Here is an 18,176-nt window from a genome sequence, read left to right as displayed (position 1 = left end):
TTTAAGTCGAATTTAAGTTCGGGGTCAGATTCGAGTTTGGGTCGGTGAGGGGAGATCTGGGTTCAAGTTTGGTCAAAATTTAAAATATTAATTAAGAAAAAAAAACTGTTTAAAAATATATTGAAAGTGATTTTTTTTTTTATTTTTAAAATTTTAATTCTCAATTAAAAAAAAATAAAAAGTGAAAACAATTTTATAGAATATGTTTTTAAAAAATATTTTTACTTTTTTATTTTTAAAAATAAAAACAGATTAATTTTTTTTTACCAAAAGTCATTTTAATTATTTAAAAATTAATTTTTTATAGTGTAAACCATTTTAAATCCATTAATTGTGATTTGCTAATGTCTATCTTAAAATAGCGCGGGAGAAATATTCGTATCGGAACGAGGAGTGATCCCGTGGATCAAACTGATATTATTAAATTTTCGGGGGCTTTATATGTAAAAAGAGTGCTGAACAAGCTTTTGAAAAGAAAAATTAATTAAACCGCGGACTTGAGTTGAGTTAGTTTGCGCCAAATTAGTTGGTTGTGTTGTGCGCTATTTTGTTATTTCATTTCTTTTTCCAAATCCCCAAAACTCAGAGACTCTAAATTTGAAGACAATCGAATGGCAGATTCCAAGGTCTTTAGCCTCCGGATCGTCTCTCTCGACCACTACATGGCACCGCCGATTCCAGACCTCGATATCTCTTACAGTAGCTTCCACGGTCAGAACACCACGCCGTTTCATTCTTTTCTATTTTACTACTCGTTCTGTTTTCTTTTCTGGAACTGTGTAATTTTTTTATTACCCATTTTCGTAGCTTTTCCTTCTACCATGCAGGGGTTTAGGGTTTAGTCGAAGCTGAGGAATTTGAATATTTGACGGTCAATTTTCTAAGAACACTTTACGGTCTTAATGTTTATAGAAAACTAAATGGGTGTATCTATTTTCTTTTTTTTTTTGGAAAATTTATCTTCTATTTTGATTTTTGTGTGGATATTTTAGGCGGGAGAGTGAGTGAGGTTCCTGTTATCAGAATATTTGGGTCAACTCCGGCTGGTCAGAAAGCTTGCTTGCACATCCATCGAGTAAGATCGCTGTGTATATTATTCAATTCTCCGATAGCTTCATAGTTTTTCATGAATTTGGACAAAGTCATAGAGTTTTGAATGCCATGTTTTGTATCAGTTTTATACAGTGGTCTAATTTCTCATGTTTTGATGTATGTCTACCGAATTTTTCTGTAGGTTTTGCCGTATCTATACGTGCCATGGGCCGATTTACCTGTTCAACATCGGCAAGAAGGTATATAATTGGGTAGACTTTTTTTTTGGCTTAGATGGACTTGCAGGCTTGCTTTGTGGAAATAATTTTTTTTTTTTGGGTTTCATAGGTGACGCATACATGCATGACATATCACTAGCTTTAGAGAAAGCCTTAAAGGTATCAGATTCAGTTCTCTACTTGAATTCTAGTTACTTGTTTTCTATGCTTGTTTTTTTTTGGATTATATCAAAATTGTACTTGTTAAAGTTTTACTTATACGTGCTTCATATCTTCCAGCTTAAAAGTAAGGCGTGTTCAAAGCGACAGTATGTTCATGGTTGTAGCCTTGTTCGAGCAAAAAAATTTTATGGTTATCATTCCTCAGAGGAACTGTTTGTTAAGATATACCTGTATCCTTTTCGTATTATATACTCATTGATAATCTGGGAGTAACATACCTGTATCCTTTCCATATTATTTACTCATTGATAATCTGGTAGTCCTGTTTAAAACGCCTTGACAAATTATAAGCTACTACCCACATGATGTCTCTCGTGCTGCTAATCTTCTTCTGGTGAAGATCTAATCTTTCTCTTATGTTCAGTTGCCGCTATGCTTTGGAATTTTGTATATTTTTGTTCAAGTTCAGTTTTACTCTTTGTGGTTGAAATGGTCATTGCATTTCAGATTTCCCCACCCCCTATATTATTACTATAAGTATATTATGTAAAAAACTAATTAGGTGTAATTTATTTTTTGCTAAAAGCTACTTTAAGTGTCAAATTAATGTTCCTTTATTTTTCAACAGAGGGCCTCTTTTTTTCTCCCCTCAAATTATATTTAGCTTACATTTGATCCAGCAGTAGCTGTTGTCAAATAGTTGTGCAACATACGATTTATGGCACTGTATCTATCATATGTTGCACAATAGTTGTTGTACCTATTTTTTTTGTCATTATACACAATTAATGGATATTTCTTTTATTACTGTTTTTCTTTTTATGATTTTTATTGTAGTAATACTTTGTTTGCAGGGTGGTGGAGTTCTTGATAAAAGTTTACAGCCCCATGAAGCACACATTCCATTTATTCTCCAGTTTCTGGTAGCTTCCTACATACACAATTCCAACGGATTTATTACTATTTACTACTACAGCTACTCCAAGTTTATATTACATCCCATACTGCTGGCTTGTTTTTTCCCTCTATTACTGCCTCTTTCCCTCATCTTTATGATGTGAACTTTTGATATGGTAGATTGACTACAATTTGTATGGGATGGGTCATGTACATCTGTCTAAGATGAGGTTTCGTCATCCTGTACCAGATGTATTCTGCCCGAGGAGATCTTTTTACAATGAACATCCAAGACAAAATGTGGATCCCATGACATGCCTCCCTCCTGAATCGCAGGTCATTCTTATGACATTACCCATACTTATTGGAGAATGGAACTAAATGAGTTTTCGTTTCTATTCTAATTTCTTTATATGGAATTTTGCATTAGGCAGATATAAGTGGCAGTTCATCTTTTGATTCACCTGTTTGGATATCTTCTAATGTTCCGGATGATTGGATGTGGCATTCTTCTTGTGAATATGATGCATCACCAACTCCAGAAATAGACATTAATTCTGTTAAACGTCAAAGTCTTTGTCAACTGGAAGGGGATGCTACTGTAGATGGTTTGCTTACCTTGAATTTCCTCTACTCGTATCTATCTACATTATCATCTTGTGTTGTGGTTAAAATTATATGATATTTGTCGTTTTGCAGAGATTCTTAATCAGCAGTTGAAGATGTTTACATCCTTATCACAAACTATTTCAGATGTGAAAATGGTTCAGTCACTTGTGCCAATTTGGGAGGTACATGTTTCATTTATTTGCTCGTAATGAGTTAGATTATGTTTTTACAATTTTATGACTGATTGTGTAATCCTCTTGGGTCTCATAGGAGGAGTATGAAAGGACTGGGTTGAGAGATGTGGCAATGCTTTCTGATCCTAGCAAACCACCACCTGAAGATGTTCTAAAAACATTTTCACTTGGTCAAGAGTTTACAAATAAACTTATGGAATCACATAATGATAAAGATGAGCAATCTTTGCAGTTAGTGAAAATTTCAAAAAATGAGAGAAATTTGGTTGGACTTGATCATGTTTGTAATGCTGTTGATATGGAGCCTTCAAAGTGTTTTAAACAAAAAAGTGTAATTCAATCTCTGTCATCACAAGAGGAAGATGGGGCAGTATTATCTACAGAGAGGGACACATTCGTTAAATTATCAACTAACGATCAACTTTCACCATCTGAAATGACTGAGACTTCAGATAAGAAGGTAATCCATTAAGGTTTTGCATTTCTCTGTTTTACTTGCTACTTTGTCGTAGAAATAGGAAGTCATTTCTGTTTTTCTCCTCTTTTAGGCCCTGTTTAGGTAAGCTTTTTTTAAGCTTCTTATAGCTTTTAGAATTAAAAAACACTTTTAGGAGTGTTTGGGTAATAATTAAAAAGACCTTTTTTTTTCATTAATTTTAAGATCTTTTATGTGAAGCTAATATTCCTAGCTTCTCAAAAAGACCTTTATGATACGTTATAAGTATAAGCAAAAGTTGTGCCATTGCTATTGCACATGAGTCATAACTGATTGTGATTGATGAGATACAAGTTTTGGGCTAAAATATATTTGTTTAGTTACTAAAGCAGTGATTTAATGTATCTATTAGATTTTGTTATATGTTTCACTGTTTATTAGATGCTCCTCGAACTTTTCTTCTCCTTGACAGGGCCATAGTTATATGTCAAACATCTTCCCACTATTCCGGGTGCTGTTTACAAACTTCTGTATATATGTTGCTCAATATTTTTAGAAAATTATTAGCTCATTCTATTAAACCTACCTCATTTTTATTTGTTAAGTTGATTGACTATGTTTGAAGATCCAATTCAAAGCTGGTGTAATGTTCCTAACTGTGCTTCAGATTTGATTTTCAGGAACTAATAATGCAGTACATGTTTCATATTATATAGTTTTGGGTGTTGTTTGATTTTGTGGTTGGTGGCTGTTTAGAGAAAAAATTTCTATTATTTGTTACTAAGATTTATGTACATATATATATTTAGGCTGCAGATAAGGAAGCCTTGGTTCTTCTTAAGTGTCTTGCCACTTCTCAGGCAGCTGAAGATATAAACGCTGACGATGAACTTCTTTGTGTGACCATGTTAAGTTCATTGTTTCCTGCAACTACCATTGAAGAGGTGTTGGAGAAAGCTAATATGGACTATGAGAGTGAATCCCAAAAGGAGTGCCAAGACATTCTTGATTCGATTGATGATTCAGTTGACGTAAAGGATTCACCTGAATATAACCATACTCGTAGAATTTCATCTGAAAAAATTATTCCTCAACTGGATGGTGCTGGGGATGACATGTTAGATACTCCCTGTGCTGGATCATCTGGAAATATATCTGAAATGGATTCTAAGAGTAAATTTGATGAGACTTGTGAACACCAGATGACATTGGAGGATTCTTTTATTGAAAAACAGGAAAAGGATGATACTCACTCAAGTCTTACACATAAACATAAAAGGAAAAAATTATTCTGGGGCTCTTTACCTTTCTCAATAAACCAAAAATCAAACATTGATAGAGACACTGTCTATTCCTGCAGTGAAGCCAAAGTTCCTGTCACTGAAAGTTCTTCAGCTGAATTTAAGATGGGACAACACGAGGATTCTTCAATGAAAAATGTGAGGGATGATGTTTCTGGCATTAAGGAGGGTACGTCATTGGTTGAATGCTCTGTAAGAGACTTGATGAGGAGAAAACGGCACTATCGTGTTGAGCCAGTTGAGTTCTGTTCTCTTGGGGTAGAAAAGGTTTCTTTAGAAAAGAAAGAAAAAGAAGATATCAATATCGTTCCTACACATTTGGGTTTTCAAATTGGTGAGCCTAACAAGAGGCCTCTTGAGCCTCTTAACTTGTGTCCATCATTTACTGGTCCAGAATCACTGCATCGTGAGTTTTATGATGTAAAGGCAATTGATGATAGCTTCATAAATCCTAGTACATTAGATGATATAAATTTTGGTTCTCATAAAGGTGAAGATGATGATAGCAGCAGTATGATCACTCGATCCGCTAACTTCTTAGACAGAGATCCTGATGTGCATATAAGTTCTTCACTTGCTAAGCATGGGAATCCTGCTGAAGATGCTACTGGAAATTATGAAAATGATCAAGAATCTAATATTCAGGTGTTGAAGCCTGATAAGGAAAACACTTTGCCTACTGCTTCAAGCTGTTTTCATACTGTTGGGCACGAGAAATTATTAGATATGAAAAGTGGCATTGAAGGCCAACCTTTTGGGGAGTGGGCCAATAAAATGTCATCCATAAAACCAGTGGTTAGGAATAGATCGAACATATGTTTTTTAAACAGTGGACAAAACCCTGGAAAGGATGTTTCCATGGTCATTAAGAGCAATCCACAAGACGAGGACTTAATTAGCTTGACCTTATGGAAGAAACCTCCTGCTACTGAATGGATAGATCACTCAAGAAAAACTTTTTCTTGTCCTGTTACCTCTTATCTTCCTTGTCCGGATAAGGATTCTCAAGGTGGAACATCAGGTTATTTCTATTTACTTAAATGCATTATTTGCCTAACTAGGATGGTGTTGGTTATAAACTATTTCTCTTCCTTTAGCTAGATAGTTTGAAAGATATTCTCATTGAGAATTTGGAGCGCCCAAAAACCATTTCTACCTCTTTGTCCTTATTTCTTTGGTGTTTATATTAAATTTTATAGTTTACTTGATACACTTCACCTCTAATTGAGTCAAAGAACTTTTGATAATTAGATTAGGCGAGTTTTATGAGATTTTTTATGTTGGCATTTTATGAATATTATCATTGAAATTAAATTAAATAATCATCAAGTTGTACAACTGCTTTGATTTTGGTTTTTGTTTTTATTTTTTATTACAAAAAAATAAGTGTCTTTTAAAATCAGTGCTCACAAATAAATTTCCATCTTATTATAAGGAACAGCTTTGGATGATTGTCTCCCATTTTTCATGGAAGACTTGAAAGAAAAGACAGAAATTCAGAACAAAAGCATGAAAGTTTGTGACTCTACTTCTCAACAAGAAGCTCCTGTTGGTGTCCCCATTCATTATCAAAATGATGGCTCATTTTTGTATCTGCTGACACCTCTGGTTTCACCTCCTTCAGCTGAAAATGTTATGAGATGGCTGGCATCTGGTAACAAAAGTAGTTGCTATAAATTTTATTTTTTGCACCTTGATTTTGGAATCTGAATCAATTCTTTTGTTTTGGACATCTAGGTACTTCTGTAGAAGGCAATACAGTTTTAACAAAGGTTTCATCTAAGACAGGTAATGTATTTCCATGCGTTCCTTGGTCTAGATTTATAAAATTAGAAACTTTTTGTGATAATAATAATAAACTACAGGAAGTTCCATTGCTCTGATTGATTCACCAAGTTCTTCATCTGATGATTGCAATAAGGCTTCTTTTGAATCTGGCTATGTATCTCATCAACTACATATTCAGGCACAAGGGTCACAAGAGAACCATAAAGACCCTGATTTGACAAGGAACATTCCTTGTAATGAGGATACATCACCGATGCTGAGGAAAGGAGATTCTAATAAACTTAAACAATATTCTAGTTCCTCACAAGATGTTTCTCAGATATCAGGGCCAGATGGGAGATCAAAGCCCACTCCCCTTAGTCAGATTGGATTTAGAGACCCTGCAAGTCTTGGTGGTGGGCAGCAGCTGACACTGTTAAGTGTAGAGGTTTGTTTAATTCTGCTAATCATATTGAAACTTATTGCAACATAAAATAAAATAAAATAGATATCAATTTAAATTCTTCTTCTGCAAAATTACTGCATAAATGTTAGATGACTCATCATTTCCTTTTAGTTGCCATTTCCTGATCCTTATGTGTTGAGAATTATGATTTGTTCTAGTGTTTGACATCTTGAGTATCGTTCAATCATAGATTCAAGCTGCCTCTAGGGGAGATCTTCGACCTGATCCTCAATTTGATGCCATCAGTGTAATAGCTCTTGCCGTTCAGAATGATAGTGATTTTGAAGTCGAAGTCCATGTGCTTTTGCACTGCAAAAATGAAAATGGTTGGAGGTATGGATTTCTTTTACTTGTCTTTACATTCTCATGTCTCACTGCATGGCACGAGGAGTACACATATCAAGCAGTGGTAGCTAGCATTTTAATGTTGTTCAAAGGATGTAGTTTCTGGCGGTTTTTATTATGAGTAATGATATATGTAATTTAGTTGACAGATTTAGGGAAAAAGGTTTTTTCTGTTTTATATTATTTCTGATATAAAGCAGTATATATAACATGTACAATAAGTCTATAAAGAGAAACATATCAAATAATAAAGATACAATGAATCCCTAAACTAATTCCCTAAAAATATGGTACAATAAAAACAGAATTATTATTATACAGCTATACTGAATAATAATAATAATTTAGGAAAGCTGATTTTCCAACACTCCCCCTCAAGCTGGGCTAAAAATGTTCTCCATAGCCAGCTTGCTAGTCAGAAAATCAAATTGTTTTTTACACAATCCTTTTGTGAAAATATCCGCCACCTGATCTTCACTAGAAACATAAGGCATACACACTTGACCGCTCTCAATTTTCTCCTTAATAAAATGCTTATCTACTTCAACATGCTTTGTGCGATCATGAAGTACAGGATTATGAGCAATTGCAATTGCTGCCTTGTTGTCACAATATAACTTCATAGGAGATGATTGTGATGACTTCAGCTCTTCAAGCAGCCTTTTTATCCAAATAATTTCACAAATTCCATGAGCGACAGATCTAAATTCAGCTTCAGCACTGCTTCTAGCCACCACACTTTGTTTCTTGCTTCGCCAAGTGACCAAATTACCTCCAACATATGAACAGTAGCCTGATGTAGATCTTCTATCTACAGTGCTTCCAGCCCAATCTGCATCAGTGTAGGCTTCAATCTCTAGATGCCCTCGAGGTCTAAACAAGAGGCCTTTACCCGGTGTTCCCTTTAGATACCTTAGAATCCTATAGACTGCATCAAAATGCCTTGAACCAGGTGAATGCATGAACTGACTTACCATACTCACTGAGAAAGCTATGTCAGGTCGTGTATGAGACAAATAAATCAGTCTCCCAACTAATCTTTGATAAAGCTCTTTGTCCTTCACACTTTTCAAGTCTTCAACAGCCTGTAGTTTAACATTAGGTTCACTAGGTGTTTCAGCAGGTTTGCAACCCATCATACCTGTCTCATTAAGTAAATCAAGCACATACTTACGCTGACTTACAAAAATGCCTTCTTTGGACCTTGCAAATTCCATTCCAAGGAAGTATTTCAAAGGACCCAAGTCTTTAATTTCGAATTCCTCACCAAGTCTTCTTTTTAATCTCTCTTGTTCATCAATGTCATCCCCAGTTATCACAATATCATCTACATACACAATTAAAATAGCCACCTTTCCTTCCTCTGAATGTTTGTAGAACATAGTGTGATCTGCTTGACTTTGAGTGTAACCAAACCTCTTCAAAACCTTACCAAAGCGTTCAAACCAAGCTCTAGGGGACTGTTTAAGACCATACAAGGATTTCTTCAATTTACACACTTTTCCAACTCCAAACTTTTTTTCGAAACCTGGTGGGACACTCATATACACTTCCTCTTCAAGGTCTCCATTAAGAAAAGCATTCTTCACGTCTAACTGGTTCAAAGGCCAATTATAGTTAACTGCCAAAGATAATAGAATCCGTATAGAATTAATTTTTGCAACAGGTGCAAAAGTCTCTTGATAATCTATTCCATAGGTTTGAGTAAAGCCTTTGGCCACAAGCCTCGCTTTAAACCTCTCAATACTTCCATCAGCTTTAAATTTTACTGTGAACACCCATTTACACCCTACAATCTTCTTGTCCCTCGGTAACATTACAATCTCCCAAGTCCCATTCTTTATCAAAGCATCCATCTCTTCATCCACTGCCAACTTCCATCTCGGTTCATCTAGTGCCTCCTGTATACTTCTAGGCACAACAAGTTCAGAAATATTAGTAATAAATGCTCTATAGTTATCTGATAGGTGATTGTACGAGATGTATTTGGCAATTTGGATGCTTTGTACAAGCACGAGTTCCTTTTCTAAGAGCAATAGGAAGATCTAGAGTTTCAGATGTAGGGCTTGAAACAGATTGTGAAGACAAAATATTACTTGGAGACAGAGAAGAACTAGGAATAGAAGAAGAATTACCTGGGGTACTTGAAGAACCATTGTTCGGGGCTTCCATTTGGTCTTGTGCAGGGATGATTGGATGGTCTCTACTTCTTTCCCAGATGTTCTTCCTTGAATAAACCACAGGCTCAAGAACATTACGATTTTTAATCAATCGTAGCATTTCTGTTTCTGATAAACCAAGATCAGATTCGGATTCAATAGATGTAGGTTGAGTTTTCTCAAGAGAAACATCAAGAATAGTCTTAGGTAAAGGTTCAACAAGTTCCCAAAAATTTTGTACCACTGAATTCTCCCCCTGAACAAAATTCTTTGAGAAATAAGGACTATTTTCAGCAAAAGATACATCCATAGTAATATAGATGCGTTTAGAGATAGGATTAAAACATTTATATCCTTTTTTATTTGGAGGATAGCCTAAGAAAATACATTTTTCAGCTCTAGGATCTAACTTAGATCTAGACCTTTTTGGAAGATGAACAAAAACAGTACTCCCAAAAATCTTCAATGGTAAATCTGAATTAATTCTAGAAGTAGGAAAGAATTTTTTGAAACATTTCAAAGGAGTAGTGTAATGTAAAACTTTAGTAGGCATTCTATTTATCAAATAAGATGCAGTAAGAACAGCGTCCCCCCATAAATATTTTGGAACATTCATATAAAACATCATGGCACGAGCTACTTCTAACAAGTGTTTATTCTTTCTTTCTGCTATTCCATTTTGTTCGGGAGTATCAGGACATGTAGATTGATGCAAAATACCTTTTTCTTTTAAAAAATTTCCCAAGATGTGATTAAAGTATTCTGTTCCATTATCAGTTCTTAAAATACTGATTTTTGTTTGAAACTGATTTTCAATCATTTTGTAAAAATCGGTAAAAATTTGTTCAACCTCAGACTTTTCCCTCATTAAATAAACCCAACAAAGACGAGTGTGGTCGTCTATAAAAGTAACAAACCATTTTTTCCCAGAATTAGTGGTAACCTTAGAAGGTCCCCAGACATCACTATGAAACAGATAAAACGGTTTTGAAGGATGATAAAAAGATTTAATGTAAGGTTTACGTTGGCTTTTGGCCAATAAACAACTTTCACATTGAAAAGACAAAGGATTTAACCGTTTAAATAGTGCTGGAAACAAATGTTTTAAATAAGAAAAACTAGGATGGCCTAATCTATAATGCCAAACCATTATTTGATCATAAACAGAAAGAGAACTAATGCTACTAAATCCTTGAGCAATTTTATTTTCAGAAGCCTTATCTTCGAAATAATAGAGTCCATTAATCATCCTAGCACTGCCAATCGTCTTCCCCGAACTCTGGTCCTGAAAAACACAATGAGATTCATCGAAAACCACACAACAATTAGAATCTTTAGATAATTTGCTGACAGATAAGAGATTGCAAGTAAGTTTAGGAACATGGAGGACAGATTTAAGATCTATCCCCTTAGAAATCTTAATTAAACCTTTTCCTGCAATGGATGAGAAATTACCATCAGCTATTTTAACTTTTTGATCTCCTGAACAAGGTATATATGATTCAAAAAATTTAGAAGAATTTGTCATATGATCTGAAGCTCCAGAATCTATTATCCATGGAGTGGATGATTTTTGATAACAACTTAGAGCATTTATTTCTAATACTTTGTTACCTGCATATGCAATAGAGGCAGTAGGAATACCAGATGAGGACGAGGTAGTGTTCAGCAATGCATGAAGGTGATTCATCTGCTCCTTAGTGAAGGGGCTGGACTCAGCTTCATGTGCAGAAGGGGTTCGACCTGCCTTTTCTCTCTCTGCCTTGCTTTTCCAGTTTGCTGGTTTGCCATGGATTCTCCAACAGGTCTCTCGAGTATGACGAGGTTTATTACAGAAATCACACCAAACACGTGGCTTCTCATCAGTTTTCTGCATGTATGGGGTGTTCTTGTTATATCCTGCGCCCATGGTGGCTAGCGCTGAACTCTCAACAATAGATGTAGGTGTCTTCTTTCCCAACATAACACTCCTTCGACTCTCCTCTCTTCTAACTTCAGCGAATACTTCACCAATTGGAGGTAGGGGCTGCCTTCCAATAATCCTCCCCCTCACCTCATCAAACTCAACATTGAGACCAGCCAGGAACTTATAGATTTGGGTTTTCTCAATCGTTTTCTTGTGGTGTTTGCCATCTTCTGCAGATTTCCACTCATAAGTATCGAAAAGATCTAAGTCTTGCCAGATTCTTTTCAAAGAATTAAAGTACTTTGTCACGCTGTCCTCCCCTTGCTTTATTTCTCCAAGTTTGATATTTAACCCGAAAATCTGAGATTGATTTTCAAGATCAGAATACATTTCAATAATGTTGTCCCATAGCTCCTTTGCTGTGGGATAGCACATATAATTGGAGCTAATCTCTTCTTCCATAGAGTTAACAAGCCAAGCCATCACCATAGAATTTTCAGCATCCCAAGTTTCATAGGTTGAATCAGTTTCTGCTGGAGCCTTCTTTTCACCAGTCAAATATCCCATTTTTCCTCGACCTTTCATATACATCTTCACCGATTGATACCATCTCAGAAAGTTTTCTCCATTCAAGCGAATAGTAGTGATCTGGACAGAGTGAGACTCGGTAGATTTGGTAGAAAGAACAGTGGAATTGGTTGGGATGGGGTTGTTTTTGGTTATACCTGACTCAGAATCTGACATGATGCAAGTAGGACAGAGGTGATTAGGGTTAGGGGTGCGATTAGGGTTTTTTTTTTTTCTTTTTCTGGCACTGATACCAAGTTGACAGATTTAGGGAAAAAGGTTTTTTCTGTTTTATATTATTTCTGATATAAAGCAGTATATATAACATGTACAATAAGTCTATAAAGAGAAACATATCAAATAATAAAGATACAATGAATCCCTAAACTAATTCCCTAAAAATATGGTACAATAAAAACAGCATTATTATTATACAGCTATACTGAATAATAATAATAATTTAGGAAAGCTGATTTTCCAACAAATTTACACACAAACATGACACACACCCATGTGGCAAGTTACTTTTGATAAGTGGAACCCATCTTAAATAAAAATAATTGGTTGAAGTTACTTGCCACATAAGTGTGTGTACTCTTTGTGTGAATTATGTGTGTACATACCATTCCTCTTTTATTATTATTATTGTTATTATTTATTTATTTATTTATTTATTTTTTCATTTTTGCTTTTGATAAACACTGCCTAGGGCTTCACACATCTGATTCTTTTTAATATGTATTTAATTGATTTATTTTCTGGTGAGCTCTCTATCCTCTTTATTTATTTATTTATTGTAGGTATTCAGGCATAACTACCATTTCGAATGGGTTACAAGCATTTTGGACTGATTGTCCGGAACAACACAATTTTGATTAATAATATATAATTCTATAAATATATTTATACACTCCAAAAGTATTGTAGGAATCATAATGATTAGAATCTAATCACATCTATTCAACACTACTTGTAGGAATCTTGATGGAATTTCTGGATGCAGTGTGCTGACTTTTAATGAGGAAAAGTACTTGTTTAATCACTTTATAAAGTTTGTATGTTTGCTTGACCCGGATATTTTAATGGGGTGGGATGTTCAAGGTGGTTCAATTGGATTTTTAGCAGAACGAGCTTCACACCTTGGTATAGGTTTACTTAACAGCATATCTCGGATACCATCTAAAAGTAAGATGGCTGCTGGAGATTTAGGGATTTTTGAGGAAAAATCACTTGAGAACTTTAATCATGAGTCAGCTCTTTCTGATTCTGCTGTACTGGAAGATGCTATAATTGAGGATGAATGGGGACGGACTCATGCTAGTGGTGTTCATATTGGTGGCAGAATTGTCCTTAATGTTTGGCGATTGATGCGTGGTGAAGTTAAGCTTAATATGTACACAATCGAAGCTGTTGTTGATGCTGTGTTGAGACGAAAGATCCCATATATTAATTATAATGTGCTGACAAAATGGTTTTCCAGTGGTCCTGGCCGAGCAAGATATCGCTGTATTGAATATGTGAAAGACAGAGCAAAGTTGAACCTTGAGATAATGAGTCAACTTGATATGGTATGATAGTATTATTGATTGGTGATGTCTACAGATTTTCTATTACGCTGTGAAATGCTTTGCCAGTTGTTTAGAGGGGAGTAACAACTGTGTGAAGTGACTTGTGATTGTATATAACGAGACCTAGAAAGGGTACTTCTTCATAGATGAAGCTTTAGGTCTGAATTAATTGATGGAAGAAGACTAATGGTGGTTTGCTGGGGAAAATGGCTTTATCTGTAGTTTTATTTATTTGGATTTGTTTTGAATTACTTTTGTCGTACCTTGCGAGAGGCTTGATAAGTAAGTTAAAATAAATAAATAATAATATTTGTCATGTTTGTAGCCATGGCTATGTTTTTTTTCCTTTAAAAAAAGGAAAAATTGATACTTTATACCTGTTTTGGTTTGACATAATTGTATTTTAGGGATGAATGTATTGCGTCTTGCATTTTGATTAGATATGTACTGTGCTGTTGCAGATAAATAGAACGTCAGAGCTCGCTCGTGTATTTGGCATTGACTTTTTCTCAGTTCTATCTCGTGGTTCGCAATATCGTGTTGAGTCAATGTATTTGAGATTGGCACATACACAAAATTATCTTGCTATTTCTCCTGGGAGTCATCAGGTTTGTACTGCATCATCTTTCATCGTCTTCTGAAAGTGGCAGATTGTACATTTTCTCTCGATATTTTATTGAACCATGAGTTTTGACTTTTGTGAGATGATATGAGCTATTTGATATGCTGACTGAATGAACAATGTCTGACACCTCAAACTTGCCTTGTCTAGGTGGCCTCCCAACCTGCAATGGAGTGCCTTCCTCTTGTAATGGAACCAGAATCTGGTTTTTATGCAGATCCTGTACTTGTTTTGGATTTTCAATCTCTTTATCCATCAATGATTATTGCATACAACCTGTGCTATTCTACATGCCTTGGAAACATTGCGCCATCAAAGGCAAATACACTTGGTGTCAGTCCGTTTTTGCCAGATCCACATATTCTACAAGATTTAAAAAATCAGATACTGCTTACTCCAAATGGTGTTATGTATGTACCAACAAAGGTTGTTTTTCCAATATCTGTCTTAAATGATTCTTGCATATGTTTACTTAATAATAGGTAATTAGGTAATGAAGGGATACATCTTTTTTGGCTCAAGAGGATCTGCATACTAGAGATTATGCGGGAAAACCTCATCAGGGTTGATTTTATGCACTTGACCATTTCTTTTCCTTCTACTTTTGCATGCACTTGTGTATGTTTATGGAAGTTGTTTTGTTGCATCATACATATTTTGTAGTTCACCCATAAATTAAGAAGATAAAAATTAATGGTGCATTCTCATGCTATAGCTATAATAAAAAACTGTACGAGTTCTTCCAATTAAGAACACAAACACAAAGCCCATGATGAGAGAGGAGCGAGGGAGATTGCATTAAGTGCATTTATTGATGTATACAGATATGTAAAGGTACATTCTTGATGTATTCAGATTCGTAAAGGTGTGCTACCCCGCTTGCTGGAGGAAATATTGTCCACTAGAATTATGGTGAAACAAGCAATGAAAAAGCTGTCTCCTTCACAACAAGTTCTTCAAAGGGTATGTTTTTTATTTTTTCAATCAAATTTGGTCTGCTATCATGTGTGTTTACATTCGCTTCACTGCTGGTCTTCAATTCTTAATATCAGTCCGTCATACTGCTTTTGTAGTATTATGATCATCTGAATCATCCTTGGCTTATTAAATTGAACAAAAATGTTTAGTGAGGAATCATGAAATCTTGAATTCATGTTTATTTTATTGTTTCTGTTTCACGTTAACATCTAGGTCTGATTTGCCTGTATCCCAATTTGTTTTATGAGATACGAATTCCTTTATGATGGGACTGTTGTTCTGCAAAGGCTCAGATTGTGCTCTTTGAGATAAACAAGCATGATTGTTAAATTGACCAGTTAGTGCCTTTTTTTTCTTCCCAGATATTCAATTCAAGACAACTGGCATTGAAACTAATAGCTAATGTAACATATGGGTATACTGCTGCTGGATTTAGTGGCCGAATGCCTTGTGCAGAGCTTGCAGACAGCATTGTTCAGTGTGGTCGAAGTACCTTAGAAAAGGCTATATCCTATGTAAATGCACAGGAAAAATGGAAGGCTGAAGTCATTTATGGTGACACTGACAGGTAACCCCTTTTCTAGTTTACAAATGGGGTAAAGACAAGAGCCATTCTCAAGGATTTTCCTTTGGAATTTCCTCTTGTTTCTTTATTCTGTGGGCTGTGGCAGGTCATCATTGGGAATAGTTTGTAGAATGGAGAGCTAAAGGGTTTTAGGATTTGGCATATTGTCTATCATGGTCACCGATCAGAACCTTTCTCATTCTTTCCTATTTGTTTGAGAACTCTTTAGGTTGACTGGTTTCATTTTGTGCAGTTTGTTTGTCCTCCTAAAAGGGCGATCTGTTGAAGATGCCCATCGAATTGGGAATGAGATCGCCTCAGAAGTCACTGCTATGAATCCAAATCCAGTTACTCTGAAAATGGAAAAGGTTTATCATCCATGCTTCCTTCTTACGAAGAAGCGATATGTTGGTTACAGTTATGAAAGTCCTAAGAATGTTGAACCCGTGTTTGATGCTAAAGGTATTGAGACAGTTCGCAGGGATACTTGTGTGGCTGTTTCCAAAATGATGGAGCAGTCTCTGAGGCTGTTCTTTGAACATCAGGACATTTCTGAGGTAACCGTGCTTTGGAAAATTTCACTGTTGCCTACTTATTTTCTTGAAACCAAAGCTTGTACTGGGGTAATGGCTTTGGGAATTTTCTTCGGGGAGATGTGTTAATCATGACCATCTTACAAGTTGATTGATTTTTTTTTTTAACAATTTTGGCTTCTCTCCGTAGCTGTGACCTTTACATAATGCCCTCAAATGTTGCTAAACTGTATTTTACAGGATCATTATAGGTTCCATGGTCTTGCTTTTCATCTTCTTCTACTGATCACAGGTTAAAGTATATTTGCTGCGTCAATGGAGGCGGATCTTATCAGGAAGGGTGTCTCTTCAAGATTTTGTTTTTGCAAAGGAAGTTCGTTTAGGCTCCTACAGTTCAAGGGATTCTTCATCACTCCCACCATCAGCAATAGTGGCCACTAAAGCAATGAGAACTGATCCAAGGGCAGAGCCACGTTATGGAGACAGAATTCCTTATGTTGTGATACATGGAGAGCCTGGGGCTCGCCTGGTTGACATGGTAGTGGATCCATTGGAACTTTTGGCTGTCGATTCTCCCTATCGATTAAATGATCTGTATTACATTAAGAAACAAATAATCCCAGCTCTGCAGCGGGTGTTTGGACTTGTTGGAGCAGACTTGAACAAGTGGTTCTTGGAAATGCCCCGTCCAGTTAGGGAAGCAGTTTCTAAACGTCCCCTTCATGCTCCAAATCCCCAGAGAACCAGAATCGATTATTACTATCTCTCAAAACACTGTGTATTGTGTGGTGAGTTGGTAGAGGCATCGACCCATCTTTGCCTTCAATGCTCCCAAAATGGAAGTGCTGCAGTGACAGCTGTGGTTGGAAGAACTTCAAAATTGGAGAGAGAGATGCAACACCTTGCTGCTGTAAGTTTTTTGACCAACTTAATCAATTACTAGAGATCTCCAACTAAAGCAGTTGCATTAAATTGTCATCCAAGCAAAGAGATGTAAATTGTTTGGGACTAACACCATGATTAATGCTGAAGAATTTCAACATTTTTTTTTTCTTCTCCTTTTCTGAGAAAAAAAAAAAACCGACTGGAGTATTTGGGGACCACGGTCTCTAGCTTTCTAGCTTTCTTTTGCATATATCTCTTATGATTATATTTGTTATAATCTAATCTGTATCTGTTTTGAGTAAATGCAGATATGTCGACACTGTGGAGGTGGGGACTGGCTTTTGGAAAGCGGTGTTAAGTGCACTTCGCTTGCTTGCTCGGTGTTTTACGAGAGATCTAAAGTCCAGAAGGAACTTCAAGGCCTTGCGGCCGTTGCTGCTGATAAAGGTCTCTACCCAAAATGTATGGTCGAGTGGTTTTAATTGCCACAACTCAGCTTGCCGCAGTCCAATGGTACCGTACCAGTGGTTACCAACCATATGTTCTTCAATGATTATATTTTGTTGTATATAATATACATGTAAATATCAAAGGGTCTCATGTTAGACATACGTAATGTACGTTTCCATTTTTTCTTTTCATTATTTGGGTCCAAATATGTAATAATAATCATTACCTTAATAAAAAATGAGAAGTAAACGTATCACATTTTTGCTTCTAGTCTGATTATTTTGATTCGGATTTAGAATCTATTCAGACTTTTGCTAATAAACTAGTGTAAATATAAGCTTGTTTATTTCCTTCCTATTTCTTACATTATTAACTAACATAAATAATAATAGTGTACTTAAATCTTAAACTACGTGGTACTGATGAACATAGTTAATTCTTTCAACTTATAGTGCCCGAGTGGGGTTTTTTTTCTCTGTAGCGGTTACTCTTTTT

General features: G+C 35.6%; 2 protein-coding genes across 8 annotated transcripts; one reads left to right on the top strand and one right to left on the bottom strand.

Moving 5' to 3' along the window:
- Nucleotides 1-397: 397 nt before the first annotated feature.
- On the top strand, nt 398-17,951 carry LOC115721082 (DNA polymerase zeta catalytic subunit). 7 transcript variants are annotated; one of them, XM_061110843.1, is made up of 25 exons: nt 568-711; nt 828-871; nt 993-1,075; nt 1,235-1,292; nt 1,381-1,430; nt 1,551-1,663; nt 1,785-1,827; nt 2,288-2,356; nt 2,511-2,666; nt 2,761-2,938; nt 3,030-3,121; nt 3,210-3,593; nt 4,379-5,891; nt 6,306-6,524; nt 6,608-6,658; nt 6,736-7,085; nt 7,294-7,436; nt 13,057-13,648; nt 14,110-14,256; nt 14,421-14,696; nt 15,126-15,233; nt 15,611-15,816; nt 16,067-16,370; nt 16,639-17,256; nt 17,540-17,951. In XM_061110843.1, exons 5-25 carry the CDS (start codon nt 1,392-1,394, stop codon nt 17,711-17,713), a joined length of 5,775 nt encoding a protein of 1,924 aa, XP_060966826.1. In that variant the 5' UTR covers nt 568-711; nt 828-871; nt 993-1,075; nt 1,235-1,292; nt 1,381-1,391; the 3' UTR covers nt 17,714-17,951. The 7 variants fall into 7 exon arrangements, with proteins under 7 accessions (XP_060966828.1, XP_060966825.1, XP_060966823.1 ...); XM_061110842.1 differs by lacking the exon at nt 828-871 and having other exon boundaries at nt 420-711; nt 4,379-5,879; nt 6,312-6,524; XM_061110840.1 differs by lacking the exon at nt 828-871 and having other exon boundaries at nt 420-711.
- Nucleotides 10,765-12,564, bottom strand: LOC133035110 (uncharacterized). The gene is made up of 2 exons (XM_061110848.1): nt 11,222-12,564; nt 10,765-10,892 (listed from the first exon to the last, which is right to left on the bottom strand). Exons 1-2 carry the CDS (start codon nt 12,255-12,257, stop codon nt 10,858-10,860), a joined length of 1,071 nt encoding a protein of 356 aa, XP_060966831.1. The 5' UTR covers nt 12,258-12,564; the 3' UTR covers nt 10,765-10,857.
- Nucleotides 17,952-18,176: the final 225 nt, after the last annotated feature.

The sequence above is a fragment of the Cannabis sativa genome, chromosome 2, assembly GCF_029168945.1.
Source record: "Cannabis sativa cultivar Pink pepper isolate KNU-18-1 chromosome 2, ASM2916894v1, whole genome shotgun sequence".
In the NCBI taxonomy this organism is placed as follows: Eukaryota; Viridiplantae; Streptophyta; class Magnoliopsida; order Rosales; family Cannabaceae; genus Cannabis; species Cannabis sativa.
The sequence above is the reverse complement of the archived record's forward strand: the minus strand, read 5'-3'. Positions and strand labels throughout refer to the sequence as shown.

Bases quoted from the DNA above. Each gene is read 5' to 3' on its own strand.
- LOC115721082 (XM_061110840.1), top strand. From the start codon at position 612: ATGGCAGATTCCAAGGTCTTTAGCCTCCGGATCGTCTCTCTCGACCAC. The intron at 7,437-13,056 runs GTATGGATTTCT...CACTACTTGTAG, and splicing joins AAAAATGAAAATGGTTGGAG to GAATCTTGATGGAATTTCTG. The intron at 16,371-16,638 runs GTAACCGTGCTT...TACTGATCACAG, and splicing joins AACATCAGGACATTTCTGAG to GTTAAAGTATATTTGCTGCG.
- LOC133035110 (XM_061110848.1), bottom strand. From the start codon at position 12,257: ATGTCAGATTCTGAGTCAGGTATAACCAAAAACAACCCCATCCCAACC. The intron at 10,893-11,221 runs GTAACAAAGTAT...TGTGTTTTTCAG, and splicing joins TGCCTCTATTGCATATGCAG to GACCAGAGTTCGGGGAAGAC.